General features: G+C 43.8%; 2 protein-coding genes across 2 annotated transcripts in view; one reads left to right on the top strand and one right to left on the bottom strand.

Moving 5' to 3' along the window:
* LOC133401966 (nesprin-2-like) overlaps positions 1-14,593 on the top strand; it is a 77,569-nt gene extending 62,976 nt beyond the window's left edge. Inside the window, exons 35-45 of the mRNA XM_061675500.1 lie at positions 3,563-3,700; positions 3,776-3,970; positions 4,062-4,338; positions 6,903-7,006; positions 7,071-7,218; positions 7,721-7,932; positions 12,036-12,248; positions 12,311-12,439; positions 12,514-12,732; positions 12,820-12,872; positions 13,844-14,593. Of these exons, the coding sequence (XP_061531484.1) occupies positions 3,563-3,700; positions 3,776-3,970; positions 4,062-4,338; positions 6,903-7,006; positions 7,071-7,218; positions 7,721-7,932; positions 12,036-12,248; positions 12,311-12,439; positions 12,514-12,732; positions 12,820-12,872; positions 13,844-14,072 (1,917 nt within the window). The 3' untranslated portion in view covers positions 14,073-14,593. The remainder of the gene's footprint in view (positions 1-3,562; positions 3,701-3,775; positions 3,971-4,061; positions 4,339-6,902; positions 7,007-7,070; positions 7,219-7,720; positions 7,933-12,035; positions 12,249-12,310; positions 12,440-12,513; positions 12,733-12,819; positions 12,873-13,843) is intronic.
* Positions 14,390-19,861, bottom strand: part of esr2b (estrogen receptor 2b) — a 38,834-nt gene continuing 33,362 nt past the window's right edge. Inside the window, 5 exon segments of the mRNA XM_061675440.1 lie at positions 14,390-15,994; positions 17,225-17,461; positions 18,850-19,012; positions 19,015-19,032; positions 19,498-19,631. Of these exon segments, the coding sequence (XP_061531424.1) occupies positions 15,883-15,994; positions 17,225-17,461; positions 18,850-19,012; positions 19,015-19,032; positions 19,498-19,631 (664 nt within the window). The 3' untranslated portion in view covers positions 14,390-15,882.

A 19,861-nucleotide genomic window follows, 5' to 3' on the forward strand; every position in this document is an offset into this window, starting at 1 on the left:
TCTCTAGCCTGGTAGCAATAAAGCTCGTTAGTGTCCACTTTGCCGATGGTATGACTGATGATAATTGATGGCGTAAAGCTCCTCTTCCTCGCTTTCTAGTTGGATTTAGATGGTTTCTTTCACACCAGCAGTTTTTTTTTTTTTTTTTTCTCCTGTTTGGCTGTTAGGTCAAGCAGAATGGAAGATCTGTATCCCTTTTATGCCGGAACAGTTTTACTGTCCCAGTGGAGTTTTTAAGCTTCCGCTGTTGTTTCTTAGTATTATAATTGAAGTTTATTGAGAATCAAGAGTCGAACAGAACAAAGTTTCTAGAGGGGAGAGAGAAACGAAGAAAGAAAAAGCACTAATTGTAAACAGGATGAGAAAAGTCATTCCATTATCTACAACAATGAAACATTAAATAGTGTTGCATGGGGGCTGTAGTGCCACACCCTGTGAGGGAAGGACAGGACAAGCTGGAACAGGACAAGGACAGGAGAAGAAGCATATGCAGGACAAGGGTCGTGAACCCGAATGTAAAACTGAAGTCTGGTGGGATTGACTATGTAAATAATAAAATAAAATAATAAAAGTACAGGACGAGAATATGAGTGAGGGGATACACAAGCAATTCGCATATTCATGATTTAAGGCTTCTTTATACTCGTGCGGACGGCGACCGCGCTGACCTCACTGCGGCTATCCCACACGCAGTATGCCTTTATACTTGAGCGCAACCCACACCCACTGTTTTGAAAGTGTGCTGCAGTTCTCCTCCAAGTCGGGGGTGTCGCTACGGCTGGTATTGGCTAGGACGCCACAGGGTGGAGTTTCCTTTATTGTGTGGCCATTTCCGGTACCCATTTTCCTTTCCTTTCCGTCCTTTCCTTTCCGTAACAAGGAACAAAGCAACAACAATGGTGACCGTGGAACAGTCTGCTTGAACAAATGGACCTAGATGACCAGATGATGCGTTTAATTATGCTGCAAAATCGATCGAGAAGGCGGCGGCGTAGCTGCTATGTGGAACCGGGAGGAACGCTGATTACATCATCACAGCATGTGACTAAAACGGACCAATCACGAGAGATGATCTCCGCAGCATTCTACACACAGCAACTATTTTTGCCGTGTGCGCGTCAAGCTACCCAGAGGGCCGCGAGGGCCGATTTGTCGGTCATGTGATGTAATGCGGGCATTGTCGGCCGGATGAGCCCAGGAGTATAAAGAGGCCGTTATTTGTCGCAGTAAGTGAGTGGCCCCACACCCATTGAAAGAGTCCCAGGGGTGTGTACCTGCGGACACATGCAAGTGAATTGACACCATTTTACATGCACAAAGACTGACAGAAGTGTCCTGTAATTGCTGTGCCCACACCGCGGAGGCTGAGGACCCCACCCAGTCAATCGAGGGCCAGGATCGGGCCCAGGGGTCCACCCGAGAGCAGGAGGGACCCAGGGCGGTCTGCCGGCCCTACCGAGGCGTCCTGACAACTGGCCACCCGGTGAGGCAGGGACCCAATGCCAGCCCCCCAGCCACCAGAGAGTAAAAGGAGACTCCGCAGCTGAAATTTACAACCCCAATTCCAAAGAAGTTGGGACGTTTTGTTAAACATAAATAAAAACAATACAATGATTTGCAAATAATGTTCAACCTATATTTAATTGAATCAGAATCATCTTTATTTGCCCAGTATGTCCAAAAAACACAAGGAATTTGTCTCCGGTAGTTGGAGCCGCTCTCGTGTGACAATAGACAGTCAATTGACAGAGAACACTTGTGAGACATAAAGACATTGAGAAAAACTGTCACTAAGCTATAAAGGGTTGCTAGTTATCTGGTAATGCCGGTACATAATTTTTTTTTTTGACAATTGTGCAAAAAGATGCAAAGTTACAACAGTCACTAAGCTATAAAGGGTTGCTAATTTACTTGGTAATGCCGGTACATACTTTTTTTTTTGACAATTGTGCAAAAAGATGCAAAGTTACAATGACTAATCTCGCAATAGTCCGGTGCAATGACCATTGTGCAAAGGGCGCCGAGACTTCAGGGAGTGTATGCAGTTTAAAGTCATGAGTAGTGGAATAATCTGGGACAATGTTGATTGTGCAAATGTTGCAGATACTCCTCAGTCAGTGTGCAAATGGGGCAGATGCTACTCTGGCATAAGTGGCCAGTATTGGTCAACAACAGGGACAGGGTCATGTTTACCACTGTGTTACATCACCTTTTCTGTTAACAACATTCAATAAACGTTTGGGAACTGAGGATGCTAATTTTTTAAGCTTTGTAGGTGTAATTCTTTCCCACCGCACTCTTTTATTACGAAGCCACGCTGTTGTAACACGTGCAGAATGTGGTTTGGCATTGTCTTGTAGAAATAAGCAGGGGCGTCCATGAAAAAAAACGTTGCTTGGATGCCAGCATATGTTTCTCAAAAACCTGTATGTATCTTTCAGCATTAATGGTGCCTGGCACTAATACAGCCCCATACCATCACAGATGCTGGCTTTTGAACTTTGCGTCCATAACTGTCCAGATGGTTATTTTCCTCTTTGGCCCGGAGGACACGACGTCCACAATTTCCAAAAACAATTTGAAATGTGGACTCGTTGGACCACAGAACACTTTTCCACTTTCCATCGGTCCATCTTAGATGAGCTCAGACCCAGAGAAGCCGGCGGCGTTTCTGGGTGTTGTTGATAATTGGCTTTTGCTTTGCAAAGTAGAGTTTCAAGTTGCACTTACGGATGTAGCGCCAAACTGCATTTACTGACATTGGTTTTCTGAAGTGTTCCTGACCCCATGTGGCGATATCCTTTACACATTGATGTTGGTTTTTGATGGAGTGCCGCCTGAGGGATCGAAGGTCATTCAATGTTGGTTTTCGGCCTTGCCGCTTACATGCAGTGATTTCTCCAGATTCTCTGAACCTTTTGAGGATATTATGGACCGTAGATGTTGAAATCTCTAAATTCCTTGCAATTGTACGTTGAGGAACATTGTCCTTAAACTGTTCGACTATTTTCTCACGCACTTGTTCACAAAGAGGTGAACCTCGCCCCATCTTTGCTTGTGAATGACTGAGCAATTCAGGGAAGCTCCTTTTATACCCAATCATAGCACCCACCTGTTCCCAATGAGCCTGTTCACCTTCACCACACGTGTTTGATGAGCATTCCTCAACTTTCTCAGTCTTTTTTGCCACCTGTCCCAGCTTTTTTGGAACGTGTTGCAGGCATAAAATTCTAAGTTTGTGATTATTTGCTAAAAACAATCAAGTTTATCAGTTTGAACATTAAATATCTTGTCTTTTTACTGTATTCAATTAAATATAGGTTGAACATGATTTGCAAATCATTGTATTCTGTTTTTATTTATGTTTAACACAATGTCCCAACTTTATTGGAATTTGGGTTGTAGAACTGAAGAAGCAGAAGGCTTTGATTCACGTGTTCAACAAACCAGAAGAGTCTTATTTACCTCGATTCTGTCGTTGCGGGTTATCACGGCCACATTGACTTGAGAATCAACACAGACCGATCTTGTCGATGCTGATGTTAATGTTGTTGTTGTTCAGCACTTCACGTCGCAGAGAGAAGATTTTGAGGGCACTCGCGAGGGAATCCTAATGTGGCTGACAGAGATGGACCTGCAGCTCACCGACGTGGAGCACTTCTCCGAGAGCGACATGGAGGACAAAATGAGGCAGATGAAGGTACTGCGGGTTCGCCGACCCCCACCTGGCCTCAAGCGTCACCTGACAAAACTAACCTTCTTGTTTGTCGCATAGGCCTTCCAGCATGAGATTACGCTCAATGCCAACAAGATCGACGCCCTCATCGTGTTTGGCGAGAACCTGATTCAGAAGAGCGCTCCTTTGGACGCGGCGCTCATCGAGGAAGAGCTGGAGGAACTGCACTCGTATTGCCAGGAAGTGTTTGGCCGTGTGGCACGTTTCCACCATCGGCTGGTCTGCCGCCGCCCAGTCAGTAACCTAACCCACTTCATCACCAAGTCCGCAGACAACTTCAAGAACTCGTGCAATATCTCCAATTCTAACGTCCGGCTTCCTGTAGGTTGAGGTGCTGGAGGAGGAACTGTCTGACCAGGAGAACCCTGCCGAAGCGAGCGGCGCGGTGTCTTCGTGGAGCGACTCATTCAAGAAGGACGCGGCCGAACGCCAGACCTCGTGCCAGCTTCTGGTGCCGCCTCTGGAACATTCTGGAAGAGAGACGCCCGTCAGCGTGGACTCCATCCCGCTGGAATGGGACCACACGGTGGACGTGGGAGGGTCCTCATCACACGAAGACGACGAGGACACCGAGGACGTCGCATTCTTCAGCACCCTGTCAGGTAACATCAATGGGGGGAAGTAAACAAATACAAATACTTTGTGTCTCTTATCTTTTTACAGTGCCATGAAAAGGTATTGGCCCCCTTCTCATATATTCTGACATTTTTTTATATTTCCCCACTTTGTTTCACATAATTAAACAAATGTAAATATCAGACAAATATTACACAGGTGTACTTAAATGCTGTTTTTAAATGGTGATTTCATTTCTTAAGGAAAAAAACTGTTCAGTTACCTGGCCCTGTGTGAAAAAATTAAAGTTAAATTAAAGTTAAATCATGAATTAATTGTGGCTAATCACATTATTTTGGATCATACCCAAGCCTGATGATTACCTCAAGACCTGTTCAATCAAGAAATCACACAACAGAATCTGTTTGACAAAATCAAGTCGGACAAAAGATCTTAAAAAAGAATTCCAGAACAGTCGGGAAATAAAGTAATTGACATCTGTCAGTCTTGAAAGGGTTATAAAAGCCATTTCTAAATCTTTAGGGTTCCAGTGAACCATAGGGAGAGCCATTAACCTCAAATGGAGAAATTATAGAACAGTAGTAAACCTTCCGAGGGTGTGGCTGGCCTACAAAGATTACCCCAAAAGAATGACTCATCCAGGAGGCCACAAAGGAACTCAGGACATCAAGAACTGCAGGCCTCCCTTGCCTCAGTTTAGGTCAGTGTTCATGACACAACAAGAAGGAAAAGACTGGGCAAAAATGGTTTCCAAGGCCAAAATCACTGCTGACCAAAAACAACAAAGGCTCATCTTTCTTTTGCAAAAAAAAAAAAAAAAAAAAAAAACATCTGAATGATTCCCAAGACTTTTGGGAGAATATTATATGCACTAACGACTAAAGTTGAGCTTTTTGGAAGGTGTGTGTCTCGTTTCATCAAATGTAGCACAGCATTTCAGAAAAAGAACATCCTAGCAACAGGCAAACATGGTGGTGGTAGTGTGATGGCCTTGGGCTGCTCAGGACCTGCACAACTTGCTCTGATTTATGGAACCATGAATTCTGCTCTTTAACAGAAAATCCTGAAGGAGAATGTTCAAGCTGAAGCCCACTTGGGTTCTGCAGCAGGATAACGATCAAAAATACAAACACACCAGCAAGTCAACTTCTGAACGGCTTGAAAAAAACTAAATGAAGGTTTTGGAATAGCCTAGTCAAAGTCCAGACTTGAATCCAATTGAAATGCAATGGCATGACCTTCAAGAGGCCGTTCATGCTCGAAAACCCTCCATTTTTGATGAACTCAAGCAATTCTGCAAGGAAGAGTGGGCCAAAATATCTCCACAGAGATGTGAAAGATTCATTGCCACTTCTATGCTGCTGAGGATGGCCCTACCAGTTCTTAGGTTTAGGGGGCCATTACATTTTCACACAGGGCCAGGTAACTTGGAATAGTTTTTTTGTTCTTAATAAATGATCAAATCACCATTTAAAAACAGCATTTTAAGTTCACTTGGGTTATTTTTGTCTGATGTTTACATGTGTTCTTAAAGTGGGGAAACTATGCAAAAATGTAAGAATTTGAGAAGGGGGCCATTACTTTTTCAAGGCACTGTAGTTCGATTTTTCTGTTATCTGTATTTGAGCCTTTATTGCTCTGGCATATTTTCACTCTCATCAATTCATCCATCCAACCATCCAACCAACCAGATAAACAAACTCTTTCTTCCACTTATCCGGGGTTGTCCTGTGTCGTCCCCATCGACTCCCCTCGGTGTGAGGTGTCCAGTGGGCATCCTAATCAGATGCCTGAACCTGAGCCACCTCATCTGGCGCCTCTGAATGCGGAGGAGCAGCGGCTTGACTCTGAGCCCCTCCCGTATGACCGAGCTTCAAACCCTATCTCTGAGAGCCCGGACACCCTGCGGAGGAAACTCATTTTGACCGCTTATATCCGCCATCTTGTTATTTCGGTCACAATACACAACTCGTGACCACAGGTGAGGGTAGGAATGTAGATCAACTGGTAAATTGAGAGCTTTGCCTTTCGACTCAGCACAGATCCACCTGTCGATCTTCCATTCCATTCTTCCCTCACTAGTAAACTAGACCCCAAGATACTTGAACTCCTCCACATAGGGCAGAATCTCATTGCTGACCCAGAGTCAGCCCTCCACCCTTTTGCGACTGAGTACCATGGCCTCAGATTTGGAGATGCTGATTCCCATCCCAGCCACTTCACCCTTGGCTGAAAACCACTCCAGTGGCTTTATGAAGCCAACGGAACCACATTATCTGTAAAAAGCAAGAGACAAATACTGAGGCCATCAAACCGTAACCTTTCAGTGCCTTGGTAGCGTATAGAAATGCTGCCCATAAAAGTTACATGCAGAACTGTGACAAAGGACATCCTTGGCAGAGTCCAACGTTAACTGGAAACGAATCTGACTTACCGCCGGCAATGTGGACCAAATTATATACATGAGGTTGTAAGTCCGCTGTTCCACAGCCAGTACAAAAACCACAATGCTCCTCCTAAATCTGGCTACTTCCTGAAAGATCCTCCTGTCCAGAACCCCCGAATAGACCTTAACAGCTTTTTTCCACAGTGAAGTCCGCGAGTGACACGCCAAGCTGGCATCGTCCTGCCTCCCCATTGAGGACGGCGCTTAGCCGACATGTCTGCAGTACTTCAATCCACCAGCAGGGCTACGTAAGGAAGCGTCGCATCCGAGCAGATGACTTTTGGTGTTATTGATGTGCGGTCATGTGACCAGGTGAAGCTGATGTCCGAGTGCAGTGGAAGCATCGATGACGTCAAGCGAGTCAAGTTGCTCCTTGACGACGAGCAGAAAGTGGAAGGTCCACTTCTAGCGAATCTACCGGGTTTGACCAGTGGCACCACGCCTAAACACACGGGAACGGGTAAGAGCCAAGCATTGTTGGGAATCACTCTTTATCCATTATATGGTGGCCCATGTGGTAGTTGAAAATGTATTTAAACCAAATTTAAAAAAGCAGATTTGCAAATGGCAAAAAAAAAAAAAAAATACAGGCTAAATATAAAAGGGCAGAAGCAAAGCTTATGAAATTAAGTCCTCTGCACCTCTGCTGGTTGCAGGCAAGCAGTGTTACAAAACTATTTTCCATTCTAATGATGACTATATAAATTCCCAGTATTGTGATTAGGGAGTGTTTGATTTCAGCCCTTGAGTCAACTATGTAGTCCATATAAAAATGCGTATGTAATGTTTCGGGTGATTAGATGGGTGAATGATCATTCTCTCATTCTGACTCCCTAATCACTACAAAAGGATTTTTAGTCGACTTTTCGGACCTATCCAGGTCCACTGAATAAAAATGCCTACTGAGTGATGAAATTGGCTCATGGTAATAATCTTCATGGCGTTGGTGGTGGTGCGTGTAGGTGTGATCGAGCGCTGGGAGGTAGTGCAGGCCCAGAAGGTCCAGCAGGAGACGGAGGTCCATCAGAACCCGCAGCAATGGCACCAGTTCAGCACTGACCTCAGTGACGTCACTTCCTGGCTGAACAGGAATCTCCCCGATCTGGAGGCGCTGCAGACGATCCCGCCCTCCACCGGTGTCAGACACTTCGAAGACAACGTCAGGACGCTCAAGGTTGTCTCCATCTTCTTTTTCAGACTCGTTGTCTTGCCTAGGAATTTCTCCTCTGGTTTGGGGTTTCAGTTTATTCCTTTTATTAAATCAGTTAGACTACATTTGAAAGGGTTTCAATCAGGTTTATACAGTCTTGAATGGGATTAAATCAGGTTTGGACTACTGCCTTTGCTATTTAACATGCAATTTTAGGATTTATTAAAAAAGAAAAACTGAAATATCACAGAGCCGTAAGCATTCAGACCCTTTGCTGTGACACTGATATATTTAACCCAGGTGCTGTCCATTTCTTCTGATCATCCTTGAGATGGTTCTTCACCTTCATTGGAGTCCAGCTGTTTTCTATTATACTGATTGGACTTGATTAGGAAAGCCACACACCTGTCTATATTAGACCTTGTAGCTCTCAGTGCCAGAGCAAATGAGAATCATGAGGTCAAAGGAACTGCCTGAAGAGCTCAGAGACAGAATTGTGGCAAGGCACAGATCTGGCCAAGGTTACAAAAAAATGTCTGCGGCACTTAAGGTTCCTAAGAGCATAGTGGCCTCCATAATCCTTAAATGGAAGACTCTTAGGAAGACCAGAACCCTTCCTAGAGTTGGCCGTCTGGCCAAACTGAGCAATCGGGGGAGAAGAGTCTTGGTGAGAGAGGTAAACAAGAACTCAATGATCACTGTGGCTGAGCTCCAGAGATGCAGTCAGGAGATTGGAGAAAGTTCTAGAAAGTCAACCATCGCTGCAGCCCTCTACCAGTTGAGGCTTTATGGCAGAGTGGCCTGACGGAACCCTCTCCTGAGTGCAAGACACGTGAAATCCCGCATGGAGATTGCTAAAAAACACCTGAAGGACTCCGAGATGGTGAGAAATAAGATTCTCTGGTCTGATGAGATCAAGACAACTTTTTTGGCCTGAATTCTAAGCACCTTTATATTGGCCCTACGTCACATCTCTGTGTACTCTTGTCTCCTCTCCTCAGTCCTCTCAGTGTCCCACTTCTTCTGAGCGATCCTCTTTCCTTGTATGATTTCCTGTACTTTGAGGTTCCACCACCAAGTCTCCTTCTCCCCATTCCTGCAAGATACACCATGTACTCTACTGCCTCTCTCTCTGATGACATAGGCTGTCGTTGTCCAGTGTTCTGGAAGTTCCTCCTGTCCACTGAGAGCCTGTCTCACGTCTTCTCGAAAAGCTGCACAACTCTTACTTTCTTAGCTTCCACCACATGGTTCTCTCCTCTGCCTTTGTCTTCTTAAGCTTCCTCCCCAACACCAGTGTCATCTTACACACCACCATCCTATGCTGTCTAGCCACATGCTCCCTACCACTACCTTACAGTCAGTAACCTCCTTCAGATGACTTCGTCTGCACAAGATGTAATCCACCTGCGTGCTTCTACCACCGCTCTTGGAGGTCATCCTATGTTTCTGCCTATTCTGGAAAAAAGTGTTCGCTCCAGCCATTGCCATCCTTGTTGGATGGCTACCACCATCTGTCCCTCCAAGTTCCTTTCCTGGATGCTGAACTCACCCATCACTTCTTCATCACCCCTGTTTCCTTCACCAACATGTCCATTCCAATTTGCACCAATCACAGCTCTCTCTGTGTTTGGAATGCTCACAACTACTTCATCTAGCTTCTTCCAGAATTTCTCTTTCACCTCGAGGTCACATCCTACCTGTGGGGGATAGCCCCTAATCACATTATACATAACACCCTCAAATTCAAGTTTCAGCCTCATCACTTGATCGGACACTCTTTTCACCTCCAAGACATTCTTAGCTAACTCTTCCTTTAAAAAAAACACCCTACTCCATTTAACTTCCCATCTACACCATGGTAAAATAATTTGAACATTGCCCCTAAGCCTCGAGCCTTACTGACTTTCCACGTGCTCTCCTGGACACAGAATATATCAACCTTTCTCCTAATCATTATGTCAATCAACTCCTGAGCTTTTCCCGTCATAGTCCCAACATTCAAAGGCCCCACATTCAGTTTTAAATTAGTTTAGATTGCGTTATTTTCGATTGGGTTCAAACTGAGTTTCAAATGAGTTTCCATCGGTCAAGAAAGTTTTAAATGTGTTTCGATCAGGTGTAGACAGGGTTTTGAATGAGATTGAATCAGGTTTAGAGAGTTTCAAATGTGTTTTGTTCAGGTTCAGGCTGAGTTTCAAATGAGTGTCGATGGGGTTCGGGAAGGTTTTTTTTTTTTTAAATGAGTTTAAAATTGAGTTTAGACTGTCTGTGTGTCTGGAAAACTACAATCTGATACTATTACTGAGACCACGATTCTTTTCTTTATCTTCTTGCATTATTATTTTAATATTTGTAGTAAATATTGTATATTTTTAACTTTTATATTTTACATATATATCTGCACTGGGGAAGGAGCTGCTTTGAGTCTCATTTACACACCTGGATAGAATTGTTGGTATTCCTCTGTTAATGAAAGGAAAAACCCACAGTGGTCACAGAAATATCTGGAATCTGACAAAAGTTATAAAAAATGAAACGGAAAAATGAAAATAAAGCAATGAAAATCAGACATTGCTTTTGGGGAAAAAAAAAAAAAAAAAAAAAAAAACATGAAACAGGCCTGGACAGAAATGATGGTTCCCCTAGAAGAGATTGAAAATAATTTGACCATAATTGGAACATGTTCAAACAGGGTGTGTCCTCTAATTAGCATCACATGTGTCTTCAAACTTGTAATCAGTCAATAGGCCTATTTAAAGGCTGACAAGTCATCACTGTGCTGTTTGGTGACATGGGCTGTCACCACGTGCACTATATAGTGGTCACAGGCCAATGAGTGATTTTGGACACAGCAATGATGTGTACAACACTGAACATGGACAGGAGGAAACAAAGGAGAGAGTTATCTCAGGACGTTAGAAAATTCTAGACAAGCACATTAAAGCTAAAGGCTATAAGACCATCTCCAAGCAGCTTGATGTTCCTGTGACTACAGTTGTACATATTATTTCAAAATTGAACATCCACGTGATGTGGGCGCAGGAGGAGAATTGATGACAAATTGAAGAGAAGGATATCAATGGTAAAAAAACAACCCAGAACGACCTCTGAAGAAATTTCAAGGTGAACTCCAAGATCAAGGTGCATCAGTGTCAGATCGCACCATTCGTCATTGTTTGAGCCAAAGTGGACTTCATGGGAGACGACCAAGGAGGACACCACTTCTGAAAACATCATCAAAAAGCCAGACTGGAATTCACCAAACTGCATGTTGACAAGCCGCAGAGCTTCTGGAAGGAATGTCCTATGGACAAGAGACAAAACTGGATCGTTTTGCAGAAGGCACATCAGCTCTATCGTTACAGATGCAAAAAATTAAGCATAAAAGCAAGACAAGAACACTGTCTCTACTGTGAAACATGGATGAGCCTCTGTTATGTTCTGGGTCTGCTTTACTACATCTGGCACAGGGTGTCTTGAAGCTGTGCAGGGTACAATGAACTCTCAAGACTATCAAGATATTCTACAGAGAAATGAAAGGTAGGTCTCAGTCGCAGGTCATGGGTCTTGCGACAGGATAACGAGCCAAAACACACAGCGAAAAACAGCCAACCTAGGACTATTCTGAAGCGGCCTTCGATCAGCCCTGATCGAAATCCCGTTGAACGTCCGTGGAAGGAGCTGAAACAAGGCATCTGGAGAAAGCGCCCTTCAAACCTGAGACAAGTGGAGCAGTTTACTCATGAAGAGCGGGCCAAAATAGCTGCTGACATGTGCACAAGTCCAAAGTTAAAAAAATCCTTTGCTCGCAGTGATTGGAGCCTCAAAAGGCTGTACAACAAAACATGAAGTTAAGGCTAACATAATTATTGTCCATGCCTGTTTCATGAGTTTGTTTTTAAAAATAATTCTGTTGAGCCACAATTCAAAAGCAATGTCTGATTTCCATTGGTGAAGTTTGATCTTTGATTTATTATTTCTGTTGTCTTATTTATGTTATATCTGTGACAATTTTTTCTTTCAATAGCAGAGGAGTACCAACAATTTTGTTTACGTGCGTATGTACAGTGACAATAAAAAGCATTCTCTACTCTTGTGCTGATATGTCATTTTCTTTTTCCCAGGAGATGCAGCGGGCATTCTGCCTGCACAAGCGTTCGATGATCTCGGTCAACCTGGCCAGTCGTCACTTCCTGCTCGCCGGTCGCGACGACGACAGCGAGCAGCTAAAGCAGCTGAAAGTGGGGCTTAGCTCAGCTAATCACAGCTGGATGCGAGCCTGCCGCGCTCTAGAGCGCTGGGAGGCGGGGCTTCACGCCGCGCTCATACAGTGTCAGGTGGAGTAAAACGACTTGCACGTCTTGTTGTTGGTTTGCATTCGATTTTTTTTTTCTCTCAGGAGTTCCACGAGTCGCTGCATTCGTTGCTTTTGTGGCTCGCTCAAGTTGAGCAAAAACTAAGCGAGATCAGCGAGCGGCGCCTGTCACCCTCTTACGCCGCCCTGCTGGAGCAACGTGATGAGCTGCAGGTAAGAACGCGGCGCGCCACTTGGGGATCTCGTACAACGTGTCGCTTTAAGTGAGCTCTGCGTCGCCCCCTTAGGGGTTGCAGGAGGGACTGCAGGAGCGCCAGGAGGCTGTGGCGTCGCTTCACGCTGTTGGCACGCAGCTCCTCCTGGAGGCGGGCCGGGACCATGAGGATTGCGTGCAAGCCAAGGAGAAAGTTCATGTGGTCAGCAACAAGATGAAACTGCTCCTCAGGCACGTCCACGAACGCCTCAGTGACCTGAACCAAGACCTCAACACCCTCAAACACCACAAAGTATGTCTCAGAATGTTGAACTTGATGGTACCCTCTGCTGAACGCTAACAAACATGATTGTGACATTTTGTGTGTGTGTGTCACCAGGAAGAGGAGGAGCCAATAGATGACCCACAGTCAGACGTGGGAAGAAGGTACAGGTATATTGTTGTTGTTGTTTTTTGTTCTTTTAAACCTGCATTCTGGAAACGACAACATGAAGACGGTTGGAAGTCACACATTTGGAAAAGTGCATCGCGAGTGGATAGAGGCTCACGTTAGTATTTTCTAAAAAATGCGAGTTGAATTCATTCGTTCCATGACAAAAAAAAAACAAAATCTGAAATTTTTGTTTTTTAATGAAAGAATACTAGCACTCTACAATGTTGCACTTAATAAAAACATACACAAATGACATCAGAACATAGAATTCAAACGATTTTGTCACACTTGCTCCTTCTGGTGTGCCTGAACAGACAGTTAGATACTGTTCATTGAAGCATATGAGTCCCACGACGAGCCCAGCTGCAGTATGGTTGACTGGATGCAGCAGCCAATCATATTGCTGTGGGGCGTGTCCTTCCTTTAACTCAAGTCATAATAACACCTTAATGCCTTTCTGAGCTCATCCGTACGGCACTAATACTAGTTCTTTGGAGAGGATAAAGAATATATGACTGCGAGTACTGTTAGATTGGCGGTGTACATGTTGCTGCACCGTTTGTGTTCAAGCCGTTGCTTCAGGAGTTAAAGCACAACAATATAGATGCTATTAGTGTCAGCATTAAGCTAGCGGTGTGTAATTGTCTTGGTTTTCTATTTAGTTTTCGAGTAAACTTCAGCCGGGGGTAGGAACAAAGCTTTTTTTGGACAATTCCTCACAATTTGCCAAAGTGCTGCTTATGAGTTCACTACCACCAAACAGCGCCCGTTGCGCAAGTCTGCACTCGCAAATGAAAGCAAAAAAAAATATCAGTCTAACCACGGAAAAGTCATACATCAAGGCACCACTGCTCGTAATTCAAATTGAGGTCTTCACAATGCGTACAAAGGTTTTGGGACTCAGCTTCCGGCCAAAGTTGGGAATTTGTTCCCATCCAACTTTTGCATGTTGCTGTTTGTTTGCATCCAGGGCTGAGGTCGCCGAGGTCGCGGCCCCCTCCCGCCGCCGGCATCTCCTGTACCGCGTGGTGCGGGCGGCGTTCCCGCTGCATGTCTTGTTGGCGCTGGTGCTGGCGTTGGCGTGCTTCGTGGCGGCACCCGCGCAAGAGCCATCCTACTACAGCTGCTCGCTCACCAACAACTTTGCGCGGTCCTTCTACCCCATGCTGCGCTACACCAATGGACCCCCGCCCACGTGACAACAACCCACCCCCCGCCATGTGTGTGCGTGTGTATTTAAGAATGTTGTTTGTTTGCTTCAAAGCCATAAGCAAAGACACTCCACTATTTTCTAGTTGGATTTTCATAACAAATGTAACGCAAATGGGTTGATTTATTCCAAAAGGGAAATTATAATTGAAAAAGTTTGTGGACTTCAAATTGTTAAATCTTGTACATAATGCCATTTATCATGTTCCCATACAACGTAAACACACTCTTCTTATAACATTGTGCAAATTTTCCAGCCCAAAACGGCTTTTTTTCCTCAACATGGAACGTTTTTTGCAACATTACGACAATTGCCGTAACATTCGGACATTGGTCTTGTTCTACTCAACTTTATTTCATCATCACAAAAATTCTTAAAACTTTATTCTCAGAACATTGCGACTTTAAAACTAAAATAAGACTTTTTTGACAGACCATAATTATATAATCTCAAAATATTATAACTATATTCTCGTGTTGTCTTTTTCTCAACTCTTACATTTTTAATGTAGTCTTTTATCAAAAAAAAAACCTTCAAGAACATTAGGACTCCTTTTCCAAATCAACTTCAGTCTTGAGTGGGACACCCTTGTAAAAGATTTTTGAATGAAGGTTAAATTTTTGAAAACACACATTTTGCGTGAACGATGAATATAGTGGTGCAACTATTTTAGCATCAGCCTTTGAGGCCATCTGCAAAATGGACAAATACAATGGAATATTTTCAATGAATTTTGTATCTTTGCTTCCATTGATTACTTTGGGGGAAACATAATTGGTTAGCTGTGTTTTATTTTTGCATGTGTCAGAAGTTGTAGGAAACATAATTGGTTTGCTGTGTTTTATTTGTGTGTGTCAGAAGTTGGGGGAAACATAATTGGTTTGCTGTGTTATATTTTTGTGTGTGTCAGAAGTAGGACGCTAATGGACAGCGTTAGCTAAACAAGCTAGCGTATTGACAAAAAAATAATTTACGCTTTTTGTTTTTGCCAGGAAATGACAAAACATTTTAGCTGCTAGTTAGCTAGCTAACTTCAACCTACAAATGACAAAAAAAACTCAACACCTTTTGAGTAAAGTATTGGAGTCGTTATACAATTTTAGTTTTTTGATTTTTGACAAGCTTGTCATGTGCCGTGATTTGCACTTTGCGCCTTCCGCTGGCAAGAACACAAACAGCACAATATTTTCAAAGAATTGTGTGTGCAGGATGACTGTTTATTTGTCTGATTTCTGGAATTATGTACGCAGACATTGCCAATAAACGCTTCATCAGTGTAGTTTGTGTGACAAGACGACTTAGCATGCGGCGGCTATCAGCGGTGAAAAAGCGACAACACAATGTCACACACTTCCAACACAAATTGTGGTGCAAAAAAGCTCCCAAGTCTCAGAGAAGGCCAAAATTGGCATTTTGTCTTCCAGTCAGCCAATAATTCAAATTTAGCTGTCATAAATTAAATGAAATGCAAAGTCTCTTGTTATTGTCACAAATTTCAGTCACTTGAGACGAGTAAAGCATGTTGCGTAAATGAGCAAGTTTGCCACGACATTCTGCTTTTAGGTGCCAACGGTACAGTCAAAGAGGCCGCCGCCTTTTCAACACAACTGTTGTCATGGCAACCTTGCATGCAAAAAAAAAAAAAAAAAAGGGAAACGTCATTGGAAATGGACGATAAAAAAAAAATAATTTTATTCCGGGACGTCGCGAAATGGAAACCTGGACAACACGAAAACAACTTTCACTTTAATCACGACTCAGCAATTTTTGGGGAAGGGGGGGATACATTAAGCCTCTTTTCAGTTCAGTCTGCCCTGCAAATAAGTTTGCATGGCGACACTGTCGGGAAGGCCAAAGCTGGAAGGGGCGGGGTCACCCAAATCCAACGACCACGCCTCCGCGGGGACCAAGCTGGAAAAAAGGGCAACAATTAGCAACCAATCAAGACAGCACCAATTTCAAGTTTTTCAAAGTTGCAACACATGTATTTGCTTGAAACAACTTGATAAAGGCTTGAAATTAATCTCGAACTGCATTTTATTTGTATAACAATATTTGTCCTAAAACGTAACAAGGTTTAATTTCATTTCCACATGACTAAAATTCTCCCTTTTCGCAGAAATGAAAAACAAAAAAAAATGTCCCTCATTCTCATTCCAAATTAAAAAATGTTCAACTCATTCAAAACACCTTGGGAGCTATTTTCCATTTTACAAACAATTCAATTTTCTTTTTTTAAACAGTAAAATTCCCAATTTCTCCAGAATAAAAATTTTGGTTGTCACGATTCCATCGTCCATCCACATTTCTCGCCCGTTTCAAAGCGTTCCGACCTCAACGTGTTTAGCCCTTTCCCAAATCTTCCAAATGAAATTCCCAAATGGAGAGATTTTGATCAATTTCTTGAGCAATCCGTCCCTTTCCAGAAGGGTTTCTCCTCACCGCGGTCACACGCGGGTGTGCCGGCTGACTTCCATTGAAAGGAAGGGCACACCCTGAACTGGTCGCCAGCCAATCGCAGGGCACCTTTACACTAACCGAGACAAACGCGCGTTCACGCCTCAAAACTATTTTGAGTCTTCAATGTAGCCAACATGCCTGTTTTTGGAATGCGGGAGGAAAGCCACGCAGGCACAGGGAGGACGTGCAAACGCTGCATAGGAAGGCCGGAGCCCGGTTTTGAACCCACGACGTCTGAACTGCGAGGCGGATGTACTAACGATTGAAACGATTCCAACTTCCAAATATTTACGAATACAATTTCCACATTGAGAATTTTTTCACGTTTGGCTTTTCCTTCGACATTTCTTGACCGATTCAAACCGTTCCAAGCCCCACATTCTGCAATTCAACAATTCACTTTATTTATTCCACAGCATTTTAGTTGAGTGTCAACCTTTCCACATTCACACACAATTTTGACGCAAATCGCATTCTCTGGTTTCCATTATTTATGCGGCCGTTTGTTTGGAAATAAAGCAAATTGCGGAAAGGAAAAAGGAAAACAAAAAAATGGACTAAAATTGGACATTGGATTTTTGTTAAAAGAATCTTGGAATTTTATTTCAAGGCCACATTGCCCAGCCCGAGCTGTAACACTTTGTTAAAAACAGCAATGAAAAATGATTTGGCCGGCCTCACCCGTCAGTCACGTGAGCGAGCGCCACGCCGGACGTCACCTTCGGGTCCCGGGCAGGTCCGGCAGGGGGCGCGTCAGCCGGGCGACAGACCAAGCGGCGGGCGTATGCGTCGGACGCTGTGACGTCAGGCGTCTGCGGGCCGCCTGACGTATTGGCTTCCAACATCTCCAGGAGGAGGTCGTAGACCAAGACCACATTCTTCCGCTTCATGCTGGACAGGTGGTCCATGCCCTTGTTGCTATGGAGACCACAAACACCATCAGCAACCTTCAACATGCAGAATACACGAAGCCGGTTGCATATCGTCGCTGCCGGGAGGAATCCTCGCAGCTCCAAAATGGCAAGTTTACAGGAAATTTAAAAAATAAATAAATAAATGCTGCATTGTTACAGTTGCTTTTGTCCGGTTGAAACCAGATGTTTTGCATACAATATAGAAAAGGACATACACTTTTTTTTTTTTTTTAAATCAGACTAAACTTTTCCTGTTTTAGGTCAACTGGGATTACCGCAGTTATTTCTATTTGCTTAATGCAAGAATAACACTGGTCAAAAAACAAATTTGTTTTAAGATTTGTTAGCTGATTTGGGACAATTTGGATGTGTTGAATCCAAATATCACATTTTAGTTTTGCTCAACTTTCGGAACTATGACCACATCTTTTTGTTGTATTTTTGCTTCAGAGTTCCAAATAAACCGAGGTTTATACCCTGAATTTTGAAAAATTATGAGGTGACATTCAATTTACACATACTTACTTTTCTCAATGCCTACTATTCAATTTACTATTTATTTAAGCAAAGTTTGTAACAGTTGATTAATAAACTGTTAACAACTTGGCATTAAAGATCCTGACCTGAACAAGAGAAACTGATGTCATTTTCTGATTCAGCCATGCAAAATTGTCCAAAGTCAGTTGAAAAAACAGACTTTAAAAAAATAAATAATGTAACCCAGTGCAATGAGAGGATTTTGTTCCAGTCCTCGTTTAACTGGATAATGACACACTCTTCACACCAGCTTCTGCCAGCATCTTCACAACGTCTTTGGCTTTTGGTCTTGGCTTGACATGAGGGCAGTTGGTGTTAGAGAGGAGGATGCAGGAGATAGGCTTACATGGAAAAGGATGACCCGCTGTGGCCACCACTAACGGGACAAGCCCAAAGGAAAAGATGATGATATAAACATGTGGCTTAGCGTTGCGGCCCAACATCAACACAACCGGATCCCGAAATCATCTACGATCGCTACGTAACTCATTAACTGCAAGACGTTTTCAAAGCTGAGTGCCCCATATTGCCAGCAGCCGTTTTACAGCATTTGGGTCACAAATTACTTTTTTTGTTGTTTTTTTTGCCCGATCCCCTGCTTCTTTTTTTTTGGGGGGGGGGGGGGGGGGGTTAAATGTTTTTTTAAAAAAAGTATTATAATGAGCGTCAACTATTTGTGAATTTCTGCTATCTGCGGACGGGCCCGGTCAGTCCCCTACCGCAATGAATAGCTGGGGTCTGCTGTCGTCGAGCGTGCGGGGTTCTGCCCCACAGCGACGACATTCATCATTTGCGAATCCCGCATGGCGGACAGACGAGGTGTGCATTTGAAGCCTAAAAATAAGCGTGGCAGACCTGACGTGTCGTATGTGGGAGAGGAGCATGGTGAGGTGTCCGAGGCGCAGCGTCTGCTGCTGGCTACTAAGACCCGTCTTAGAAATGGACCAAACCAGAGCGTCGATCACGATGTCCAAAAGACGCAAAAGTTTATTCCTGCTGGCGAATTCTTCCGCCGTCTGGGAGAACTCGTGCAAACGTCTGAAACGCAACAAATGAATTGCAGTCACAATTTGCAGTCACAAATTGCCACAACCAAATCCCTGACAAACCAATCGTGATCCCAACCCAGTCATGAAACCCTATCTCTGAACTAAAACCCTAACCTAGGCTTCAGACCCTAATTTAAAAGTCGAACCCTCAATTCCAACACCAACCCAAACCCTACTCTGAAATACTAAAGCTGCCCAGGCTTGAAACCCTAATTTAAACACTAAACCAGGCTGAAACCTTTTATATTCTAAAAAAATGTTAAAACCCAATTTTGAAACCCTAACTGACTTTTTTGGGAACCCAAGAACCCAAACAATCAAGTCAAATAACAACGATTTGAAAGTAAATAAACAAGCAGGAAGTGTGTGCACGTGTGTGTATGTGAGCGTGTGCGTGCGTACATGCATGCATGTGTGTGTGTGCACGCGAGTGTGCTCCGCATTGCGTTCTGACTTGAGTTGAGGAGGATCATGGCCTTCAAGCAGACGTATTCTTCACGTTGAAGTTTGAGTTCTCGGAATCGGGACGTTGCCGCCAGCAACATGTCGAAGATCTCCGTGATTCCCTCCACACACTCGCCCTCCTCCCTGCACGCACACACGCACGCACACACAAGAAAACCAGTGGCATGTCACGCAATTCATTTTGTGCGTTGTGGGAGGACTATGTAAATGCAGACTGGAGATATGAGTTGAATTTGTTCCAAGACCACGCTCGTAACTCAAAACACATTCAAATCATCTTTCATCTTAGCGTGAATTCAAAACGCCGCTAATCTGTTCCAACCAGCCTCCCTAAAAAAAACCCCAATTTTTGC

The sequence above is a fragment of the Phycodurus eques genome, chromosome 4, assembly GCF_024500275.1.
Source record: "Phycodurus eques isolate BA_2022a chromosome 4, UOR_Pequ_1.1, whole genome shotgun sequence".
Taxonomy (NCBI): domain Eukaryota; kingdom Metazoa; phylum Chordata; class Actinopteri; order Syngnathiformes; family Syngnathidae; genus Phycodurus; species Phycodurus eques.